Here is a 24,026-nt window from a genome sequence, read left to right on the forward strand (position 1 = left end):
CCCGGACCGCACCTCACCTCAGTGGCGCCAACCACCCCCCCCCCCCGCGCCCCATCACCTGCTCAGATGACCCCTGCCTGCAGCTCTCCCCGGACCGCGCTCAGCCGCCACCGCCAGGCCGCAGCCCCCGCACGCATCTTCTCTGCTGGGGGATCCTGTTTCGCGCAGGCTTGGGGAGAAGAGGAGAAGAGAGAAGGACCCCGCCGTATGCCAGGATGAGGTGAGTATATTGTGTTTTGTTTTCTTTTGTGTGTGTGTGTGTATTTAGCGGGGGGGGGGGCAGTGTTGCTATAGGGGAAAACCACAAGGGGGTCTATTACTATTACTGTGGGGGGAGCCCCGGGGGGATTATTACTATTGGGGGGGGCAGTGGGGGGATTATTACTGTAAGGGGGAGCACTGGGGGGATTATTTATTACTGTAAGGGGGAGCATTGGGGGGATTATTACTATTAGGGGGAACCCTGGGGGGATTATTTATTAGTGTAAGGGGGAGCACTGCGGGGATTATTACTGTAAGGGGGAGCACTGGGGGGATTATTACTATTAGGGGGGAGCACTGGGGAGATTATTACTATTAGGGGGGAGCACTGGGGGGATTATTACTGTAAGGAGGAGCACTGGGGGGATTATTACTATTAGGGGGGGGAGCACTGGGGGGATTATTACTATTAGGGGGGAGCACTGGGGGCATTATTACTATTAGGGGGGAGCACTGGGGGGATTATTACTATTAGAGGGGAGCTCTGGGGGGAATTATTACTATTAGGGGGAGCACTGGGGGGGATTATTACTATAGGGACAGCACGGGGGGGGGGGATAACTATTTGGGTACTGCACAGTGGGCATTATTATTATATAGAGGCAAAGCAGGGGGCATTATTACTATATGGAGGACACAGCAGGGGATCCTACCTACAGGGGGCAACCAACATACCTACTGACTTTACTGCATATGACACAAACAAGTGGAAGTTGTTGTAAAAGTGCGGAGCCTAAGATGTTTGTCTGGCAGGTTCAGAAGAGATGAATTGTGGCTGCAAGAAATCATCATGGGGGTCCGGGCCAGATGGAGGGGAAAAGTGACGCCCCAGATCAAAGAAGACGTCACCTGTGAGTCACTGAATTACTTTTTTTTGCCTCAAGTTAAAAAAAAGGTTGAATAACACGGCTCTATGCCATAATACACACACTGCTTCTCTATAGCAACAATCGCCCCCCCCTTGACATTACTTGAAGGGGGGGGGGCGATTTTAGTAAGATTCGCCCTGTAGTCAAAATTACCTAGAAACGGCCCTGAGTACAAAGGGTCCTCATTCCCTGCCTACTACAAATGCTAAAACACAGCGAACACAAATGATACTGATCATATTCTGTACAATCTGTTTTTTTTCTGTTAAAAAATATGCTCTAGCCGTATATAAGAAACAAACTGCAGGACCAGATCCCGCAACAGCTGACGAAACTCAAGGGGTAATGGTGCCTTAAAGGTTGTCAACAATATAGTACCACATATACCAATTGCTAAGTAAAGTACCACATATAGTATTATATGTGAAGGAATGCTAATGTACTATTCTTAGTAACGTGAAACAGATAACTGATCTCAGGGAGACCAGCCAAAGATAACACTGCCGGCTGCTGGTTAAAGTGCTCAATGCAATACTGCAAATGAAATACTGCTCACTGGGAAACATGAATATGCAAAAAAAAAAAAAGAAAAAAAAAAGAGAGCCTGTGGAGCCTCATTTAAGAGTCTCAAAACACAGGAGCCAGCCAGATATGCCTCCAGGAAGGACCCAGCCGAGGAGTGGCTCCTGTGGGGAAACCACCAAAACCACCTCAAAGAGTCCACCTAGCCAGAATCCTGCTCCACACTGATGAGGGGCAACACTCCAAAACAGCTGTCTGTGAATGGATACCTAGCCTTGGTTTTTCCCTTGTCATTACATTGACCCCTTAATATGGTGGTTTTGGTGGTTTCCCTACAGGAGCAACCCCTTGGCTGGGTCCTTCCCGGAGGGATATCTGGCAAGTCCTGTGTTTTGAGACTCTTAAATGAGGCTCCACATGCTCTTTTTTTGCCTATTCATGTTTTCCAGGGGGCAATGCACCTAGGATTTCACTGCATTGAGCGCTTTGACTAGCAGCCAGCGGTGTTATCTTTGGCTGGTCTCCCTGAGATCAGCGATCTGTTTCTCTTACAATATTATGACAGAATGTACAGCCCTAATGCTTCCAGGATTTATTTATTTATTTGTTATTTATTTGATTTATTTTTGGTCATATTTACTTCCGCCCTACTGTAAAATAACTTTTTGGTGATAGGTTCCCTTTAAGGTATGTAGTTAATCTGCTGTGGATTTCATGCTGCAGATTTGATTGTGCAGATTTAACTACCCGCTCCACTCAAGGGTCAGGCTCTTGAGATACTGGATGCAAGCCCGGGCCCCAACAGGCTCCAAACAGCAGTGCATCCCCCATCCCCACTGACATCCAACTGGGTTGGCTGATCGTGCCGCAATTGGCAGTATTCCCTTCCCCACAGTGTTACTGATGGATTGGTCCTAATTTATCTACAGGGTATCGTCCCGTCTTGACCTCCCTGATGTGAGGAAAGATCAAGAACAATTTGTCTTAAAGGTTTTTGAAATCTTGGGATGAACCTGTGCTATCAATAACTGAGACACTCCATATCTTGCCAGATATGCGATTTACTATACTACACATCAAGTTCTTTTTTTGGAGTACTAATGTTAACACTGCAAACCAGTGTATGAGACTGTATACCTGTTATTTGGTGTATTGCCTTAAGTTCCCTAATTAAACCAGTGTGAGCATCTGGGGGAAACGCATTGGTACAGTATCTGGTCAATGTTACTATCACAACTTGTACCTTCACAGTTGGGTTTTGGTGGCCCCCAAGGAAGTTTCCCGACTGAGCCACACCCTTATACACCTGATTTTATTAATAAGTGTTCATCAATAAATATTTATTTTAAAACACACAGTATTGACACAAGACAAAATATTATTATTTCTGTCTTGCATGTCTGTGGGGACCCCATTCCCTTCCTCACTTAGCAATAAGAAGGAACTGTCTTCATGGTTTGGCCAGTCCTTATCAGGACTGGGAACTCAAAGAGACAGGGAGAGAGGAAGGATGCAGCATTTGGACAGGGGGCACTGTTCATCTATCTGTTCTTTCATCCCCTAGTATCTGTGATACTTTCCCTACAGTATCAGTAATCTATAAATATGTACTGTCATCCCTTTCCCTTTTTAAACATTTTCACTATGATTTTATACTTTATCATTGCTAAAGGTTAAAGTGTCACTGTCGTGAATTTTTTTTTGGGCAGAAATCAATAGTCTAGGCGATTTTAAGAAACTTTGTAATTGGGTTTATTAACCGAAAAATGTATTTTTATCATGAAAAAGCAGTTTGAAACTCTCCCCCCTGTCTTCATTGCTTTCCTATGGAGAGAGCTAAATAAAAGACCAAAACAGGACAACAAAGAGTTAATCTACAAATACCTCACCCTTTATCTCCTCTGACAGTCAGCACTGACCTCTCTGAGCTCTGATTACAGCGTTCACCCAGCTCTGTGCCTGTAATCCTCTGTTATCTGCTTTCTGCTGTCGGCTAACTCCCTCCTCCCCCCTCCCTAGAACAGACTGGGTACGTCTGATGCAACAAGTCACAATTTCCTGATTTTTTGCAGTGGCTGGAAAAGAGGAGGGAGGGGGGGGGGACCTGGGAAAGGCTTTTTAAATGCAGATAATGGCATATTTGGCTAACAAACCCAATTACAAAGTTTCTTAAAATCGCCGGGAATATTGATTTCTGCAAAAAAAAAAAAAAAAATACAACAGTGACTCTAAGTTTTATTGTGAATAGATCACAGGTTGAACTAAAGTAAACTGTGAATTCTTTAAGTAATTACTCCTGTGACAAACACTGTTGTGTTATCTGTGGGAGATTCTGCATTGGTAAGAACCCACTATTGGTTGGTGCAGATTTAACAAATAGATGGCTGAAATCTGCGGCATCAAATCCGCATTATGAAATATGCAGCAGATGAAGTATATGTGACTATACCCTATTTGCACCAAAAGATCTCTTACCTCATATATTTTGCAGAGCTTATCCAAGAATTCTCTGACATGAGGTCGTAGCTTAAGATAGACCTGAAATATGAGATTTAAATATTGTACAGTACACAATTTATAGAAACAAACAAACAAGGAATATAAAGAAACAGGATGACTCAAGGATTTTAGTTAGTGTGTATATTAATATATGGTAGAAAATAAAATAAAAGTTTGATTTAATAAACAGAAAAACGAAGACTGCATTAGGATATAAAAGTATATAAAAACCACATCACCATACAGCAGGGCCCTTGCAGGTGGAACAATATAAGAATATGCAATGCTGAGTACAATGAGAAATGATGAATAGAACAGGCAATGATGAATAAAAATACACATTTCAAATTAAAAATAGGATAAAAGGTGGAGAAAAATTGTCTAAAAAATGATGATAAAATTGCAACGTCTGTACAAAGTCCAAAGAACGTATTCATATAACATGTTCATATAACAGAAGTCCTATACTCTGTAGCAAAATAGCAACATTTTTTATTACAGAGTATGGGACTTTTCTTTTCTATAAAGCCTAAAGCTTTATAATAAAAACACAAGACATGAGATCGATCTAACAGTCTGATTTACCTTGTAATATGAATCTTGAAAGGGCGTAAGAAATGTAAACTCTGCATCGGGTAGAGGTATTAGTGAGCTCTCAACCAAGACTTCTTCCTACAGTTAAGTAGATGTAATAACTAAAATAACAATGTTGATACAATATGAAAGTAGCCAGACAAAAGCTCATATAAACTAAGGCTCCTTTTGGATGGGTAGAAAGCTGCCTGATACCAACAATAACTGACCATACACAAGCTGACAAGTGCTTGTTGATTTAAGGCTGTGTTCACATATGGCATTTATTTTGCGTTAATGATGCTTTTTTCCGCGATTGGGCAATTCACTGCAAAATCGCAGAAAAATTCACAGCAAAAAACATGTTATGAACAGAAAATAAACACCTTGGGGGACATTTATTAAAATGCACCACTTGCATACGCTGGCCTTATCTCCCACCCACCTGATGGGCAGGCAGAGGCGACATGCCTCATTTATCAAGGTGTGGTGTGGCAAAAACATATTTACACAAAAATAAAAAGCCATGTGTGAACGTAGCCTTAGGATTGCAGCAATAAGTCATGTAGCAAGCTCAACTCATTCACTGATTAATTGCAAGGCCTTTTACGTGAGGCAATAATCTGCCTGTTTAGCCCATACACCTTGGGTGTACAGGGCCCTGAAGAATACCCAAATAAATTCAGCATTAGTGTGTGTATTATTAAGACTGATGGATGTAGAGTGGAATAAGCTGGACACTTTAATTATTAAAGGGGTTGTTCACCATTTTTTTTATCTTTCAAATCAACTGGTGCCATAAAGTGCCATAGATTTGTAATTCACTTCTATTAAAAATCTTAAGTCTTCCAGTACTTATCAGCTGCTGTGTGCCCTGCTGTGTGTCTGACAGTGCTCTCTGTTGCCTCCTCTGTCCATGTCAGGAACTGTCCAGAGCAGCAGCAAATCCCCATAGAAAACCTCTCCTGCTCTTCAGACTGGAAATAATACAACTTCCTGTTGGGCATACAGCAGCTGATAAGTACTGGAAGGCTTGAGATTTTTTAATAGAAGTAAATTACAAATCTCTGGCACTTTATGGCAGCAGTTGATTTGAAAGAGATTTTTTTTTTTTGTGTACAACCCCTTTAAGGGTCCTTAGGGTAGCAATACCTGCATTTCTTGTATCGCTCTGAGCTATATTAAGATGTCAATAATGGCCTTATATTATCACACTGGGACAACCTATGTCAATTTTCCCATTAAACAATATGAACAATATAGATGGGTGCCCCCTCTATAAAACTTCTGTGCCAGATCTAGTCCATCAATGCATTACAAGGACAGCCATTCATTTGAATGACCAGCATGTAATGCAGGGCCAAACTGGTACTGAAAAGCATCCCTGGCACACAAACCACACAAGATCAGATTAAGATCTCCGTGCACCCATTGGGGCAAATGTGCCATATAGAAAAAGTTTTAGATACAATCAGATACCAGGTGTATGCAGATGCTGAAGAGTATTATCTCCCTGCAGACTATAAAGAATACAGCAATGATCAAACCCATATAGTTTTTGATTCCCTCATTAGCACCCAACATAGTAGCTAGCTCCCCCTAGTACTGACCTATATACTAGTTAATCCCCCCAATAGTGCCCTATATAGTAGCCAATCCCCCCCCCCCCAATAGTGCCCCATATAGTAGCTAATCCCCCATAGTGCTTCATATAGAAGCCAATCCCCTCATAGTGCCTCATATAGTAGCCAAGCATGAGACAGTGGATCTTTTCGCAAAACACCACTTTCCTTTCACAAGATGGCAGAGGGCCTCAGTACATGGGGCGATGGGGCCTCAGGGCCTCGCCCTGGTTGCAAAACCATTGGTGTGGTACTAAAGATTAACTGGCAGTGTTGCTAGTTGGACGATAAGGGCTGTCACCAGACTGGGGGAGCTGCCAGCTGCCAGACACTCAGAGTAATGGCCAAGTGTCTTGACAGCTGGCAGACCCCTCAGTCCGGCGGCAGCCCTCAGTCTCTGATTAGCAGTGCGGTGGCCATGGTGCTGTTGATTAATCTTCAGTATAGCCCACATGCATCATATCTCCTAGAGGGAGTTACACTGGGAAAGTCACTGATAGAGAAGGATCTGGGTGTACTGGTAGATAATGGACTACAGAACAGTACACAATGTCAGTCAGCTGCTTCTAAGGCCAGCAGGATATCATCATGCATCAAAACAGGCATGGACTCTCGGGACAGGAATATAATAATACCGGTTTATAAAGCTTTGGTGCGCCTCATCTGGAGTATGCTGTCCAGCTTTGGAATCTGATTCGTAGAAAGGACGTCCTAGAGCTGGACAGGGTAGGAAGACGGGCAACTAAACTAATAAGGGGAATGGAGCATCTTAGTTATGAGGAGAGATTAAAAAATTACATTTGTTTAGTCTGGAGAAGAGACATTTACAAGAAATATGGAAAAAAAAAATGTTCTGGGTAAAACCCCTTCAAAGGACAAAGGGGAACTGCCTCCGCCTGGAGAAAAAAAAGGTTCAATCGCCGGAGGCGACAAGCCTTCTTTACAATGAGAACAGTGAATCTGTGGAACAGTCTATCCCAGGATCTGGTCACAGCAAAAACAGTAGAGGGTTTCAAAAGCGGACTAGACAAGTTCTTAGACTAAAATAACATAAATGCATATGTATAGAACCTATCATCTCCCCCCCCCCCCCTTCAGTGTATCCATCCCCTCCTTGTATACCCCCCCTTCCCTGCATCAATCCCCTCCTTGGTTGAACTTGATGGACATGTCTTTCTTCAACCGTATAAACTATGAATAACTATGAGTATCGCACCATTTAGTTTTGCAGCCCCCCCCCCCTGGACTGGCAATCTTGGCAGCCCACCGGATATTTTCCCAGGCCACCATATTGTCCCCCCGAGCCTCATGTAATATTACATTTACCCTGCAGTGGTGTTCCTGTGTAAAATACACAATAGTATGCAGTGTGCTAAGGAGTTGAAAGTACAGTTGTGATTGGTAAAAAGCTCGTCTTATTTCCCACCAACAGGTCATGTTTTGGGGATATCCCATACAAAGAACACCTGTGATTATAATTATATCACCTCTGATATACTAAGGAAATCCTGACAACATGACCTGGCGGTGGGACATAAGTACTGGAATTGAGAAACACTGTTCTAGACTGGGAAAGTGGCACTACACATAGTGGTTTAATTGTATGGTATACTAAGTAGCATTTAATTCTGGGCCATGGTGTCCAGATGGAGCCACATCACTGCCCCATGGGAAGACATCTGTATTATACAATAAATGGCACATGTCAGAAAAGGGTTATATAGTTAGAAACAGAACATTTCCAGCACATGGATCAAGTAAAAACTCAGGTAACCAAATAATTGTGCTGTGATCCAAGCAGGATAATGCCAAAACAATACAATAAAAATCAATCTGTCTTACCAAGTCCAACACCAGAGTGTTTTCAGGAGCCCTGCGCGTCTTAAATGGAATCTCATTCTTCTTTTGCCTTAGGTTACTTGAAGCAGCTTGGGCACTGCATATAAACTTGTATCTGAAATGAAAGAATCAAGTGACTGCCCCCTACAATGCTGAGTATCAGTATTACAAACGAATGATAACACTTACGGATTAAAATCCTCTGTGGCCTCTTCTTCAGGGAGCTGGTTAAAATATGGGCCATCTGGAATACTATTTTGATGTATTGCTCTATGGTTTGGTGGACTGCAATTATCTAAAACAATCTCAGGAAAGGGTGGTCATTAGAGATATAAAGTATCTTATACAATTAAAATTAATTAAGCATATTACCATTTATTTTAACACCAGTGAAACCACAGTGTGTTTGCAATGTCATCAACAGAGCAGAGACAGCCCATCATCGGGAAATAAAACATAGGCAGTTGGGTTGGCACTGGAGGCAAATAAGCTGTAGTTTGTAATGTGTAGTAGTTTTTATGTAATATGTAATGAATCAAAACGGAATCAAAAAGGAAAAGTGTATTATTCGCCAAAAATGTAATTCTGTCATTTCTAACCAGTCCACCTCCTCCATAAGGGAGGGGGATAATTCTATCCTCCTCCATAAGGGAGGGTGATCAATATCAGCTATCTGTTTTTATGAAGTTTGATAGAAGAGATTTTATTGCCAAGGAGAGGAGACTAAAAGACAGATTAGTCTAGAGGGTTCCTGAGTCTTAATGAGGCCAATTAAAAGGGTACTGAGAGATACACTGCCTGGGGCAAGAAAGTTGGGCATCCACTGCATGCTGCAGCTGGAGAGATCTATACAGTGTGGTACAAGGCAAGTCATAGATCTTCTTAAATTGGGCAAATCATTTGAAAACATTAGCCTTAAAGTGTAACTACCATTTTTAAAAAATAGCAACATGTCAGAAGTGCTTATGGGTCATCTCCGCTGAATCTTATAGACTGCTCGTACTCTCCCTGTAGTGGAGATGAAGGGGCAGAGTGTGTGCTCCCGCATGCCAGATGCTTTGTTCTAGTGATCGGTGGGGTTCACAGCAGTGGGGTTCGTTATGACATGTTAGAAGTTTTAAAAATGGTAGTTACACTTTAAATAAGTCAGCCATTGTTGTAACACAATGTTGTTTCCAAAAATCCTCAGTCTGGGAAGGAACAGAAGTGAGAGTACTTTGAGTTGTCCCAAATGTTAATTGTGACAATAATAGTAGAATGGGGACCAGGGGAGTAACTAGAAATGGCTGAGCCTCATAGCAAACTTTTGATAGGGATGGCAATGTTGCAATTGGTATAACTGAAGCGGTCACAAAGAGGACAGAAGCTCTGTACCCATGTACAAGGATGCTCATCACAGCATTGTTTCTACCCGTGTACCCATCACTGTGTTTTTCCAAAGGTTCTCTGTCTCCGAATTAGTTTATCTTTGCGGTACTGTACTGATACAGCCATGCAGCTGTATCAACACGATACCCCAAACATTTAAACTGACTTAATTAACCCCTTCCCGCACGAGGACGTAACTGTACATCCTCGCGCGGGTGGGGGAGTTCAGAGCGGGGCTGCGCGGTGCCCCCACTCTGAACTGCCGTGGTCTCGGGTGCAGCATGTAGCCCGGGACCGCGGCTATTAGTGGGCATGGTCCAATCACCGTGCCCGCTAATTAATTCTTCAGATGCAGCTGTCAAAGTTGACAGCTGCATTTGAAGACTTACTGCAGCTGTTCCCTGGTGGTCTAGTGGGGAGATCGCCACCCCATGACGTTGTCACGGAGGAGCGATCTTTGCGTCTGGTGCCGGCCGGGATCTGCGCCGTACTGGAACTGATCCCAGCTCAGCATTCTATTGCTTTTGGCTGCAGCAGCCAAAAGCAATAGGACACTGATCTCTATGAGAATAGAACACTGATCTCTATGATAGATCAGTGTGCATATACTAGAAGTCCTCCAGGGGGGCTTCTAGTATATGTATAAAAAAGAAAAAAAAGGGTTATTATTAAGAAAAAGCCCCCTCCCCTAATAAAAGTTAGAATCACCCCCCCTTTTGCCATGTTATAAATAATTAAAAAAATACATAAATAAATAAACAAACATGTTTGGTATCACTGTGTGCGTAATCGCCTGAACTATTAATTTATCACATTGCTGATCTTGCACGGTAAACGCTGTAAGCGCAAGAAAAACCCAAATCGCAAAATTGCGCATTTTTTGTTGCATCAAATCCAGAAAATTTTTTATCAAAAGCGATCAAAAAGTCGCATATGCGCAATCAAGGTACCGAAAGAAAGAACACATCATGGCGCAAAAAATGACACCTCAAACAACCCCATAGACCAAAGGATAAAAGTGCTATAAGCCTGGGAATAGAGCGATTTTAAGGAACATATATTTGCTATCAATGGTTTGAATTTTTTACAAGCCATCAAATAAAATAAAAGTTATACATGTTACATATCGTTTTAATCATACCGACTTGAGGAACATATATAACTAGATTTGCATTTCCAGGAAAATACATAGTGCTTGAAAAGAGCGCCCCTTTACCAGTGACTTCCCTTTAAGAGAAACTTGGATCACATTCCTTTAAGAACGACATGGCTCCCGTCCCTATAAGAGTGACTTGGGTCCCATACCTTTAAGAGCGACTTGGGTCCCTTTAAGAGTGACTTGGGTCCCGTCCCTTTAAGAGCTACATGGATCCCTTTAAGAGCTACATGGATCCCTTTAAGAGCGACTTGGATCCCTTTAAGAGTGACCTGGGTCCCTTAAAGGGACCCAGGTCGCTCTTAAAGGGACCCAGGTCGCTCTTTAAAGGGAATCATTTAGCTCATAAAGGGACCCAGGTCGCTCTTAAAGGGACCCATTTAGCTCTTAAAGGGACCCATTTAGCTCTTAAAGGGACCCAGGTCGCTCCTAAAGGGACCCATTTCGCTCTTAAAGGGGCCCAGGTCGCTCTTAAAGGCACCCATTTTGCTCTTAAAGGGACATATTTCGCTCTTAAAGGGACCCTGGTCGCTCTTAAAGTGACATATTTCGCTCTTAAAGGGACCAAGGTCGCTCTTAAAGGGACCGATTCTGCTCTTAAAGGGACATATTTCGCTCTTAAAGGGACCCAGGTCGCTCTTAAAGGGACCCAGGTCGCTCCTAAAGGGACCCATTTCGCTCTTAAAGGGGCCCAGGTCGCTCTTAAAGGCACCAATTTTGCTCTTAAAGGGACATATTTCGCTCTTAAAGGGATCAAGGTCGCTCTTAAAGGGACCGATTCTGCTCTTAAAGGGACATATTTCGCTCTTAAAGGGACCCATTTTGCTCTTAAAGGGTCCCAGGTTGCTCTTAAAGGGTCCCAGGTTGCTCTTAAAGGGACACATTTCGCTCTTAAAGGGACCCATTTTGCTCTTAAAGGGACATATTTCACTCTTAAAGGGACCCAGGTTGCTCTTAAAGGGACCCATTTTGCCCTTAAAGGGACATATTTTGCTCTTAAAGGGACCTAGGTCGCTCTAAAAGGGACCGATTTTGCTCTTAAAGGGACATATTTCGCTCTTAAAGGGACCCATTTTGCTCTTAAAGGGACCCAGGTCGCTTTTAAAGGGACATATTTTGCTCTTAAAGGGACCCAGGTTGCTCTTAAAGGGACCCAGGTTGCTCTTAAAGGGACCCATTTTGCTCTTAAAGGGACATATTTCGCTCTTAAAGGGACCAAGGTCGCTCTTAAAGGGACACAGGTCGCTCTTAAGGGACCCAGGTTGCTCTTAAAGGGACCAATTTTGCCCTTAAAGGGACATATTTCGCTCTTAAAGGGACCAAGGTCGCTCTTAAATGGACCGATTTTGCTCTTAAAGGGACATATTTCGCTCTAAAAAGGGACATATTTCGCTCTTAAAGGGACCCATTTTGCTCTTAAAGGGACCCAGGTTGCTCTTAAAGGGACATATTTCGCTCTTAAAGGGACCCATTTTGCTCTTAAAAGGGACATATTTCGCTCTTAAAGGGACCCAGGTCGCTCTTAAAGGGACCCAGGTTGCTCTTAAAGGGACCCATTTTGCCCTTAAAGGGACATATTTTGCTCTTAAAGGGACCAAAGTCGCTCTTAAAGGGACCGATTTTGCTCTTAAAGGGACCGATTTTGCTCTTAAAGGGACCGATTTTGCTCTTAAAGGGACCCATTTTGTTTTTAAAGGGACCCAGGTCGCTCTTAAAGGGTCCCAGGTCGCTCTTAAAGGGACATATTTTGCTCTTAAAGGGACCCAGGTTGCTCTTAAAGGGACCCATTTTGCTCTTAAAGGGACATATTTCGCTCTTAAAGGGACCCAGGTCGCTCTTAAAGGGACCCAGGTTGCTCTTAAAGGGACCCATTTTGCCCTTAAAGGGACATATTTCGCTTTTAAAGGGACCTAGGTCGCTCTTAAAGGGACCGATTTTGCTCTTAAAGGGACATATTTCGCTCTAAAAGGGACATATTTCGCTCTTAAAGGGGCCAAGGTAACTCTTATAGGGGCCCAGGTCGCTCCTAAACGGGCCCATTTCGCTCTTCAAGGGGCCCAGGTCGCTCTTAAAGGGACCCATTTTGCTCTTAAAGGGACATATTTCGCTCTTAAAGGGACATATTTCGCTCTTAAAGGGACCAAGTTCGCTTTTAAAGAGACCGATTTATCTCTTAAAGGAACATATTTCGCTCTTAAAGGGACCCATTTTGCTCTTAAAGGGACATATTTCGCTCTTAAAGGGACCAAGGTCGCTCTTAAAGGGACCGATTTTGCTCTTAAAGGGACATATTTCGCTCTTAAAGGGACCCAGGTCGCTCTTAAAGGGACACAGGTCGCTTTTAAAGGGACCCAGGTTGCTCTTAAAGGGACCCATTTTGCCCTTAAAGGGACCCATTTTGCTCTTAAAGGGACCCAGGTCGCTCTTAAAGGGACATATTTTGCTCTTAAAGGGACCCAGGTTGCTCCTAAAGGGACCCATTTTTCTCTTAAAGGGACATATTTCGCTCTTAAAGGGACCAAGGTCGCTCTTAAAGGGACCCATTTTGCTCTAAAAGGGACATATTTCGCTCTTAAAGGGACATATTTCGCTCTTAAAGAGACCAAGGTCGCTCTTAAAGGGACAGATTTTTTTACTCTTAAAGGGACATATTTCTCTCTTAAAGGGACCCAGGTTGCTGTTAAAGGGACCCAGTTCGCTCTTAAAGGGACATATTTCGCTCTTAAAGGGACCCATTTTGCCCTTAAAGGGACATATTTCGCTCTTAAAGGGACCAAGGTCGCTCTTAAAGGGACATATTTCACTCTTATAGGGACCCAGGTCGCTCTTAAAGGGACCCAGGTCGCTCTTAAAGGGACTCAGGTTGCTCTTAAAGGGACATATTTCACTCTTAAAGGGACCCAGGTCGCTCTTTAAGAGCGAAATGGGTCTCTTTAAGAGTGAAATATTTCCTTTAAAGGGACCCAGATCACTCTTAAAGGGACCCATTTCGCTCTTTAAGGGACCCAGGTCGCTCTTAAAGGGACATATTTCGCTCTTAAAGGGACCCATTTCCCCCCTCAAGGGACTCAGGTCGCTCTTAAAGGGACCAAGGTCGCTCTTAAAGGGACCAAGGTCGCTCTTAAAGGGACCAAGGTCGCTCTTAAAGGGACCAAGGTCACTCTTAAAGGGACCAATTTATCTCTTAAAGGGACAGATTTTGCTTTTAAAGGGACATATTTCGCTCTTAAAGGGACCAAGGTCGCTCATAAAGGGACATATTTAGCTCTTATAGGGACCCAGGTCGCTCTTAAAGGGACCCAGTTCGAGCGAAATGGGTCTCTTTAAGAGCGAAATATTTCCTTTAAAGGGACCCAGTTCACTCTTAAAGGGACCCATTTCGCTCTTAAAGGGACCCAGATCGCTCTTAAAGGGACATATTTCGCTCTTAAAGGGACCCATTTACCCCCTCAAGGGACCCAGGTCGCTCTTAAAGGGACCCGGGTCGCTCTTACAGGTACTTAGTTTGCTCTTAAAGGGACCCATTTAGAGCAGCCTGGGTCCCTTTAAGAGCGACTTGGGTACCGTTCCTTTAAGAGCGGCTTGGGTACCGTCCCTTTAAGAGCAGCTTGGATCCCGTACCTGCTACATGGCTGCCTCAGCTCTGCTATTTTACTGACTGACCTCTGCTACTTATAATGGTAAAGATCATTGCTCGGTTACCATGACAATCTTACTCATGTCTGGGAGACAAAATGGTTAAGGACCTTCCATATATTACATCTTCTATTGGCCAATAGTGGACATGTGATTGTGGATGGTGTGATACAATGCATGACGAGACCTTAGAGTTCCTATTGGCTGCTATATTTCAGCTATTTGCATATGTGCTGTGATTGGCTGTCAGCAGTTAGAGTGTGGCCATTATTTGCAATGGGCCATTATTTTCTATGGGAAATTTGGGGTCTTTAAACGTAAATTTCTTAAAAACGACAAATCCGATCGAAACGAAAAATAGATAGCACACCACACACCGCCGAGGGCTTCGAAACGCAGTTTGAACGGAGTCTGTGCACAAAGCGTTTTGGGCTGTATTACGCGCAGAAAAATGGGTGGAAGAAGAAACGGAAGAAGAAGAATACGGATTACAATATAGTGCTTTTCAAGCACTATAACAAGTCAGTTCTTCCATAGGACACACGGCATAAAAACGAATCCCCCCCAAAGAAAAAGAATTGCCTTTTTTTTTCAATTTCACCGCGCATATAATTTTTTTCTAGTTTCAAAGCATATTTATGGAACAAATTCAGCCTGTTATTAAAAAGTACAATTAGTGACGCAAAAAATAAGGGCTCATGTGGGTCTGTAGGTGCAAAAATGCAACTGCTATGGCCTTTTAAGCACAAGGAGGAAAAAACGAAAACGCAAAAACGAAAATTAGCCCGATCCAGAAAGGGTTATACATGATGTCAGGAGTTCTGATAATATGTTCTGTTGCACGCCATCCTTATATACGGACTGTTAGTATTTAGGAGCCTTCCAGAATGGCCCACATGTTTGTAATATGTTGTTAATATGTAAATAGTATTTAGACACTCTATGGGGGAGATTTATCTCGATGTTATGCTGTATTACAAGGGTTAAGCAATAATCACAGCCTCCCCGTAGGGACGTAGAAGTAATCATGTTCGGCAATCACTTTCCTTAATTCAGCATAAATACAGCAACAGCTTATCTCAATCACACAACAGTTTGCGACGGCAATGCAGCACTTTTAACCTTGTCCTATCCTGGGTTACAGAGTTCTTTGTCTAACAATTAGACTCAGCATTAAAGACATATAGAGAATGCAGGTGACAGGAATCTAATTCGATCCGCTCCGCGGAGGCACAGATAGTACGTGAGAAAGGAAGTCGTTCTTACCTGGCCAGTTATATCCGTGCGTCCGATGATGGATAAATCATCGCATCCTGTCACACCTGCATTCTGGTTTGCAAGACGCTGAGTCCCTGCCATCGAGCGCCAAATTGATAAGTCTAAATTTAGATGTTGATCTGACTCTATGGAGCCAGGTCCTCCCAGGATAAAGGATGGTTATCAATTGATAGCTAGAGCTGTAACCTGCAGTATTACCAACTCGTCACTTACAAATCACGAACACAGATAAGATATTGTATCATGATTATAAGCCTGGATAATGGCCCAAGTTTTATTATGGTAATCACATTTTATAGAGAGAATAAGGGGCAGTACTACACATGCGTAGTGTACCATATGAAATGTAAACATTAGTACAGGCGGGGATCCAAGTCACAAAACACATACATGTCACACTCTGATAGGCCAGTCCATAAATGGTCAGTAGCATCCTGTATTGCGCAGTCAAGTTGGTATAACGTGTGAGAAGGTTAGAACAATACATTCTGTGCAAAGATACTTTCCCATCAATTCAAGAGCACAATAGACCAAACAGTCCAGTTTCTTCTGAAAATGTCCTTCAAAGCTTGATAAGAAATCGTGAGACATAGTTCATCATTCCTTATTGTCTCCATGTAAAAGAAGTCTCAAGGATAGAGGAATTTTCCAGACATTAGAAATATAAAATTAACCCTATCAGGAACTCTATACTTTTATGTGCTGATGCTTCAATTCAAAGGCCTGTATATATATATATATATATATATATATATATATATATATATATATATATATATATATATATGTGCACAGTGCAGGTAGGTAAAATCGCATCACCTGGCCTTATCACATGGTTTAAAGTGAAAGTAGCTCAGTTGCCCCTAGCAACCAATCAGATTCCACCTTTAATTTTCCAAAGAATCTGTGAGGAATGAAAAGTGGAATCTGATTGGTTGCAAGGGGCAACTGAGCCATTTTCACTTTACACCTTGTGTGATAAATCTCCCCCTATAGGTTTTTATGTAAAAGGTGCGCTGACATAAGACAGCTAAATGTTTACTGCATGGAGAAGCATTGTATACTAACCAGATCTGCTCATAGGAGGCGGGTAGAGGCAGTGTGAGCTGGAAATACTATTTTTTTCCGGGGAAGAGTCATCCAGCTGGAAATGAACTCGAACTGAACGATGTCTATGTGGCATCTGAAGGTCTGTGTAAGCAAGTTTACAAAATCATATGTATTATTTGTAGTTTCTGATCTAATTCAGCAAAGCTGGCTTCAAACTTAGTAGTCATGACTTTTTCATCCTTAGGCCTCATTCACATGTTTGCTATTGCGGACAAATTTAGAACCCATTGGTTTTTATGGCCTCACTAACACATATTTGTGGATCAGTACCGCAAATAAAAAAAATAAAACAAGAGGACATGTCCTAGTGCGGATCACAATTGCAGCATGAACACATCAAATCAATAGAAATTCAATGGGATCTGTTTGTGAAATCACTGTTTTAGCACCTCCTTTATTAACTAGGACTTTACAAATTTAATGGACCAGCAAAAAAAAAAAAAAAAAAAAACAGCATTCAGGCAAGATTCAGACTGAGCAGTTGTAAATGTGGCCCCACAGGTTACTTTCCTGAGTAAAAACAGGCTGTTTGAAATACAAAAAACAAGTTGTATGAAATATTAAAATTCAGCCACTTCTGCACACTAATGGTTTGTGCTTTAAATAGATTACTATAAGGGCATTCCTTAAAAGTAAGAAATATCCTAAAAAGTCATAGAAGTATGTCTTCTTGCTTAATTACCTCTGATAGCATCTCCATGTGGATCTTGGATTGGATCTATAAGTAGGAAGTATATGGATATATACAAATCACCAAACCAAACTAATTTGTTTTTATAAAGAGGTGAGTAGAAGCCTGGATAGTGGGATGGATGTGGATATAGTGTACCTAGATTTTGCAAAGCCGTGCAAATGGAGTAGTGTATCGCAAGGAGTATACACTTACTTATCCAGGAAACGGAGTCTTCGTTGGCGCAGGGAGATCTCAGGACACGTAGGTAATAAATAAGTGGTTTTATTGCATAGTGGCAACGCGTTTCTAGGCTACAAAGCCTCTTTATCAAGCCCAAATGATATGCATGTATATAGAGATAACATGGGGGTATTTAACATGAAAAGAAGCGCCAAAAACCGACCAAGAGGGGGCGGAACTGGCTGTCAGGGGGCGGTCTGTATTGACACCAATAGTTGTAAAAACAAAAGTAAAATATACATGACAAAGACTTCTAGATTAAAACAATTTAAAAATATGAGAGTACAATAGATCTTATGAGACAGATCAATATTGTGTTTTATATATCGGCTGAGGGTGATCACATGACTGTCATGTGATCGTCAGGTGATCCGATCAAAAATCGAGTAGGCATATATAATGATTATGTGCATCAAAAGGTTGTAAACATTATGTATTAACTTGCAGTGGATACAGAAATTCTAAACATAATGAATCAGTATAAAAAAACTCTAAACATAGTAGCGGCTTCTTAATGCCGCTGGAGCATGCGTAGTAGTGTAGAGAGCGGCGCATAGTGTGGAAAGCGGCGCATCAAAAGATAATGTTTGTGGACAATAAATATTGGCTAGCAGTGGATACATAAATTCTAAACATTATGAATCAATACAGATAAAAAAGTAGCGATTTCTTTAGGCCATTGGCGCATGCGTGGTGATGTAGGGGGCGGCGCGTGCGCACTTGCGGCTATGAGATGAAGTTCCATAAGTAGTGATAGAAGTTTACTGCGCATGTGTACAGAGAAGTCGGTGGTGCATGCGTATTTTAGGTGTATCTGTATCGTTCCGAGATAAAAAGAAGTTCGCTTCGTTGTTGTGGGAAGCAAAAAACAACAAGAACAGCTTCACGATCCAGGGAAATGGGTATGTAGTAAATGATATTAAAAATTAATGGCATAATATAGCTCTACAGGGCATATTCGCGAACTACAAGAGATCGTGTGGAAGCCAAACTACCTTTGGATCACTCTTGATGTTTCAGCCTTGTACTCAAACATTCCGCATGAGAAAGGAATTCAATGCATTACGGATGTCCTAACCAACGATACCAGCATGCACCCCCTACAAAAACAATTTCTGATTGATGGGATCAGATTCATACTAACACACAATATTTTTTCCTTTGAAAGCCAACTATACAGACAAACAAGAGGAACTGCTATGGGCACACGTTTTGCCCCCAGCTATGCCAACCTATATATGGGAGAGTTTGAAAATACCTATATATATCAAAATACTGTTTTTCAAGAGATATATTGATGACCTGGTTATAATATGGGACGGGACAGAAACAGAGGCCGACTGTTTCATATCCGGCCTGAATGAAAACATGTGGGGTTTGTCTTTTACAGCTACACACTCCCCTACTCACATAAAATACCTTGACCTGGATATCAACATAGAAGAAAACAAAATTATTACGAAGACTTTCTTCAAAAAGGTTTATAGTAACAGCTATCTAAATTATCAAAGCGCACATGCAAGGACCTGGAAGAACAACATCCCATTCAGTCAGTTCAAAAGAATACGACGGAACTGCACAAAGGACACAGACTATAGGAAACAAAGTAACATTCTGAGTTCCAGATTTACAGCCAAAGGGTACCCAAAGAGTGTAATAGAAACAGCACGCAATAAAGCCAGTATGCTCACTCAAATGGAATGTCTTATACCAAAAGATCAACAAACTAACTAACAAACTAACTACTAATGACAAATTCAGCATTTGCTTTTTAACGACATACAACAATAATAGAAAAAAACTTGAAAACATTCTAACAAAACACTGGAATGTTCTACTGAACGATCCATATATCCAACAATGTATTCCATCAAGACCCAAACTACTGTTTCGTCGCGCCAAGACACTGAAGAGTATTATTGCCCCAAGCAAACTTCGCGACACCGAAAAAATCAAAACACAACAAAGTGAACCGGCCGGCAGCCAAAACTGCTATGTTCCAAGATGCAAATGCTGTCAAAATTTACAGTCCACAAAAACCTTCCATAGCCAAACAACAAAGGACTCATACACTATAAAACATTCACTCACTTGCTCCTCAAGCTATGTGATCTATCTTTTAACTTGCCCTTGTGGTCTTCAATACATAGGCAGGACCACCATGCCACTACGGATGCGAATAAATAAACATCGTTGGAATGTGATAAACGGCGTGGAAAATCACAGTGTATCCAAACATGCACTGGCCACACACAATTGTTCATTCAACAAATTTTCTGTTTGTCCCATCGACCATGTCCCGATAGACGTCAAACAACGTTTTCAAACATTAAAAAGAAGAGAGATGTATTGGATCTTTAAACTAGATACTCTAACACCAAGGGGTCTGAACGAGGCTTTTGAAATGAACATCTGATAAAACTTCACTGTTTTGGAACCTGCCACGTGTGTCACGTATCGTTATCTTACTATGAGCCATGTGTTATTTATCCACACTTAGCCGTTATATGACATATATATATATATATATATATATATCTATACATACTATATATATACTTCTTAGTCAGCCCAACATCTAGGGGTCTAAACTTTACTTATCCTCTCTATATCTATATGCCTATGTCATATGCTACTATGCCCTGTAGAGTTATATTATGCCATTAATTTTTAATATCATTTACTACATACCCATTTCCCTGGATCGTGAAGCTGTTCTTGTTGTTTTTTGCTTCCCACAACAACGAAGCGAACTTCTTTTTATCTCGGAACGATACAGATACACCTAAAATACGCATGCACCACCGACTTCTCTGTACACATGCGCAGTAAACCTCTATCACTACTTATGGAACTTCATCTCATAGCCGCAAGTGCGCACGCGCCGCCCCCTACATCACCACGCATGCGCCAATGGCCTAAAGAAATCGCTACTTTTTTATCTGTATTGATTCATTATGTTTAGAATTTATGTATCCACTGCTAGCCAATATTTATTGTCCACAAACATTATCTTTTGATGCGCCGCTTTCCACACTATGCTCCGCTCTCTACACTACTACGCATGCGCCAGCGGCATTAAGAAGCCGCTACTATGTTTAGAGTTTCTTATACTGATTCATTATGTTTAGAATTTCTGTATCCACTGCAAGTTAATACATAATGTTTACAACCTTTTGATGCACATAATCATTATATATGCCTACTCGATTTTTGATCGGATCACCTGACGATCACATGACAGTCATGTGATCACCCTCAGCCGATATATAAAACACAATATTGATCTGTCTCATAAGATCTATTGTACTCTCATATTTTTAAATTGTTTTAATCTAGAAGTCTTTGTCATGTATATTTTACTTTTGTTTTTACAACTATTGGTGTCAATACAGACCGCCCCCTGACAGCCAGTTCCGCCCCCTCTTGGTCGGTTTTTGGCGCGTCTTTTCATGTTAAATACCCCCATGTATCTCTATATACATGCATATCATTTGGGCTTGATAAAGAGGCTTTGTAGCCTAGAAACGCGTTGCCACTATGCAATAAAACCACTTATTTATTACCTACGTGTCCTGAGATCTCCCTGCGCCAACGAAGACTCCGTTTCCTGGATAAGTAAGTGTATACTCCTTGCGATACACTACTCCATTTGCACGACTCTACATTTCCTGATACCTTTGACGTGAGGCACCCCGTCTTGGTTCCCCGGAGCGGCAGCATCTAGATCTCCATCATTACTATGTGCATATAGGTGTTGTGCTCTTAGTACAACCCGTCCAGGTGAGCACATCCATCACCTCTTATACCTTTTTCCTGTTACTGATTCACCCAGGGAGCGCCTTTTCTTTGTGTTTCCAGCCTTTCTCCACTAGATTTTGCAAAAGCGTTTGACGCAGTTCCTGATGGGCGTCTGATGGGTATGTTAAGGTCTATGGGTTTAGAAAGTTTAGTCTGTAACTGGATTGAAAACTGGCTTATTTATCATATCCAGAAAGTGGTGGTTAATGATTCCTACTCTGAATGGTCCCCGGTTATAAGTGCTATACCCCAAGGGTCAGTACTGGGCCCCCTTCTGTTTAACTTGTCTATTAACGATATGGAGGATGGAATTAACAGAAATGTTTCTATCTTTGCAGATGACACCAAGCTTTGTAGTACAGTACAGTCTATGGAAGATGTGCAGATGTTACAGGATGACTTAGACACACTGAGTGTCTGGTCATCCACTTTGCAAATGAGGTTCAATGTGGATAAAAGTAAAGTTATGCATCTGGGTACTAATAACCCGCAGTGTAACCAGTTACACTGGGAGAGTGGCTGATGTAGAAGGATCTGGGTGTACTGGTAGATAATAGACTACAGAACAGCACACAATGTCAGTCAGATGCTTCTAAGGCCAGCAGGATATTGTCATGCATTAAAACAGGCATGGACTCTCGGGATAGGGATATGATAACACCGCTTTATAAAGCTTTGGTGCGGCCTCATCTGGAGTATACTGTTCGGTTTTGGAATCAGATTTGTAAAAAGGATGTCCTAGAGCTGGAGAGGGTACAAAGACGGGCAACTAAACTAATAAGGGGAATGGAGCATCTTAGTTATGAGGAGAGATTAAAAGAATTTCATTTATTTAGTCTCGAGAAGAGACGTTTAAGGGGAGATATGATTAATGTATTTACATATATAAATGGCCCCTACAGTAAATATGGGGAAAAGATGTTCCAGGTAAAACCCCCTCAAAGGACAAGGGGGCACTGCCTCCGCCTGGAGAAAAAAAAGGTTCAGTCTCCAGAGGCGGCAAGCCTTCTTTACCATGAGAACTGTGGAACAGTCTACCCCAGGATCTGGTCACAGCAAAACCAGTACAGGGCTTCAAAACAGGTCTAGACAAGTTGTTAGACCATAATAACATAAATGCATATGTGTAGAACCTACCCATCATCCCTCCCCCTTCCCTCCATCCATCTCCTCCTTGGTTTATCTTGTTGGACATGTCTTTTTTCAATCCTACTATGTTACCTCCTCATTTTGTCATCACAGATGAATTTTGGATTATGTCCTATTGAATATTTTTTTGCTGCAATTGTAAACAGTTAAAGAGTTAAATCAGGGATGGGGGAGTTAAAATCTAGTCATTTACCTTTATCTTCAAGAAAATCTTGCAAATGTTGTGCCTGCGGGAAGGTGTGTTTTTTGGATGGGGTGACTGCATCATACCGAGCAGTTACATTACGAACAGCAGGCGACTTCAGCTGCACCTAATAAATGAAGTCGTGATCAACAAAAGTATTAAAGAAGTTCACACAAAAAAAAAGAAAAAAGTAATACTGCAGAAGCTTATAGGATTGATTACCTCTGTGCCCAGGTCTGAAATTGTCGTTGTTCTATATTTGGTGGCTGTACTTCCTGGTTGAGAAGTTGCTCAGTACTACAATTCCCAGAATGCACTATTTTTCCTCAGTTCTTCATCACAGTCTTCCCACCTGGCCCACCACCCCCGACTGTTATCCACTAGAGATAAGCGAACTTCGAGTATGTTTACGTTCATCTATGTCTGTAGCAATGTTTTCCAGGCAGCCTTAAGGCAACATCAAATTTCTTCAGCCACCGGTAATCAAATGCTGAGAGTTCAGGTTAGGACAAACCTGAACATGCTCGATATTTGCTGATTTCAATTCCCCTCCCAAAGCTGTTGCAAAACATTTCATTTCACTGGAAACTATTGTAAAATCTGTGAGTTTGCAGCACCTGCCGCATGCATTCATTCCATCTGCTGTGTCCGTAGCATTATTCAGCACGTAACAGGGAATCAGCATATAACAGGGAGATCACTCAGGGGAGTGTGGATAGAGCTCAGGGATAAGATCCAGCCAAGCCTTGTGCGACATCAGAGGATGATACGTTGTTTACAGAGAGAGGGAAAAGGCGGGGAGATACACATGAGATAGACAATACACATTCTGTAGCTCTTCTATTTCAATCTCCTGTTGTGGGAAGTACCCAAAACCATGCTAAAGCCAGTACTATTAGTGATAACATTATATTAGTAAGGTATGTGTCTTGGGGTGGTTTTAGTTACACACAATTTTCTAATGCCAGAATACTCCTTTAATTAAATCTTCTATGGTTATAAAACCTGGCCACCCCTAATACGCGTGGACTCTTTCACTGGTGGACCATTATGCATCAGATTAAAAGAGGAATGTTAATTCCATGTGGTACAGCTAGATTTTTATTACCTCGAATCTGACAACATGATTACGGACATTGGTCTGAATGGCACTTTGCTAAGCACAATTTCAGTTATAGGTATATGAGCAGGGCCAATGTCATATTCGTCACTGGGCACTAGAAGGGTCAGTTATTTGGACTGCTCC

At 41.9% G+C, this 24,026-nt stretch overlaps 1 protein-coding gene across 1 annotated transcript in view; it reads right to left on the reverse strand.

Moving 5' to 3' along the window:
• LOC138786533 (CTD small phosphatase-like protein 2) overlaps positions 1 to 24,026 on the reverse strand; it is a 41,187-nt gene that overhangs the window by 10,425 nt on the left and 6,736 nt on the right. Inside the window, exons 2-5 of the mRNA XM_069963513.1 lie at positions 8,375 to 8,480; positions 8,189 to 8,300; positions 4,737 to 4,823; positions 4,128 to 4,190 (exon numbers count right to left, since the gene is read on the reverse strand). Coding sequence (XP_069819614.1) covers positions 4,128 to 4,190; positions 4,737 to 4,823; positions 8,189 to 8,300; positions 8,375 to 8,480 — 368 coding nt within the window. The remainder of the gene's footprint in view (positions 1 to 4,127; positions 4,191 to 4,736; positions 4,824 to 8,188; positions 8,301 to 8,374; positions 8,481 to 24,026) is intronic.

This window comes from Dendropsophus ebraccatus, chromosome 3 (assembly GCF_027789765.1).
Source record: "Dendropsophus ebraccatus isolate aDenEbr1 chromosome 3, aDenEbr1.pat, whole genome shotgun sequence".
In the NCBI taxonomy this organism is placed as follows: Eukaryota; Metazoa; Chordata; class Amphibia; order Anura; family Hylidae; genus Dendropsophus; species Dendropsophus ebraccatus.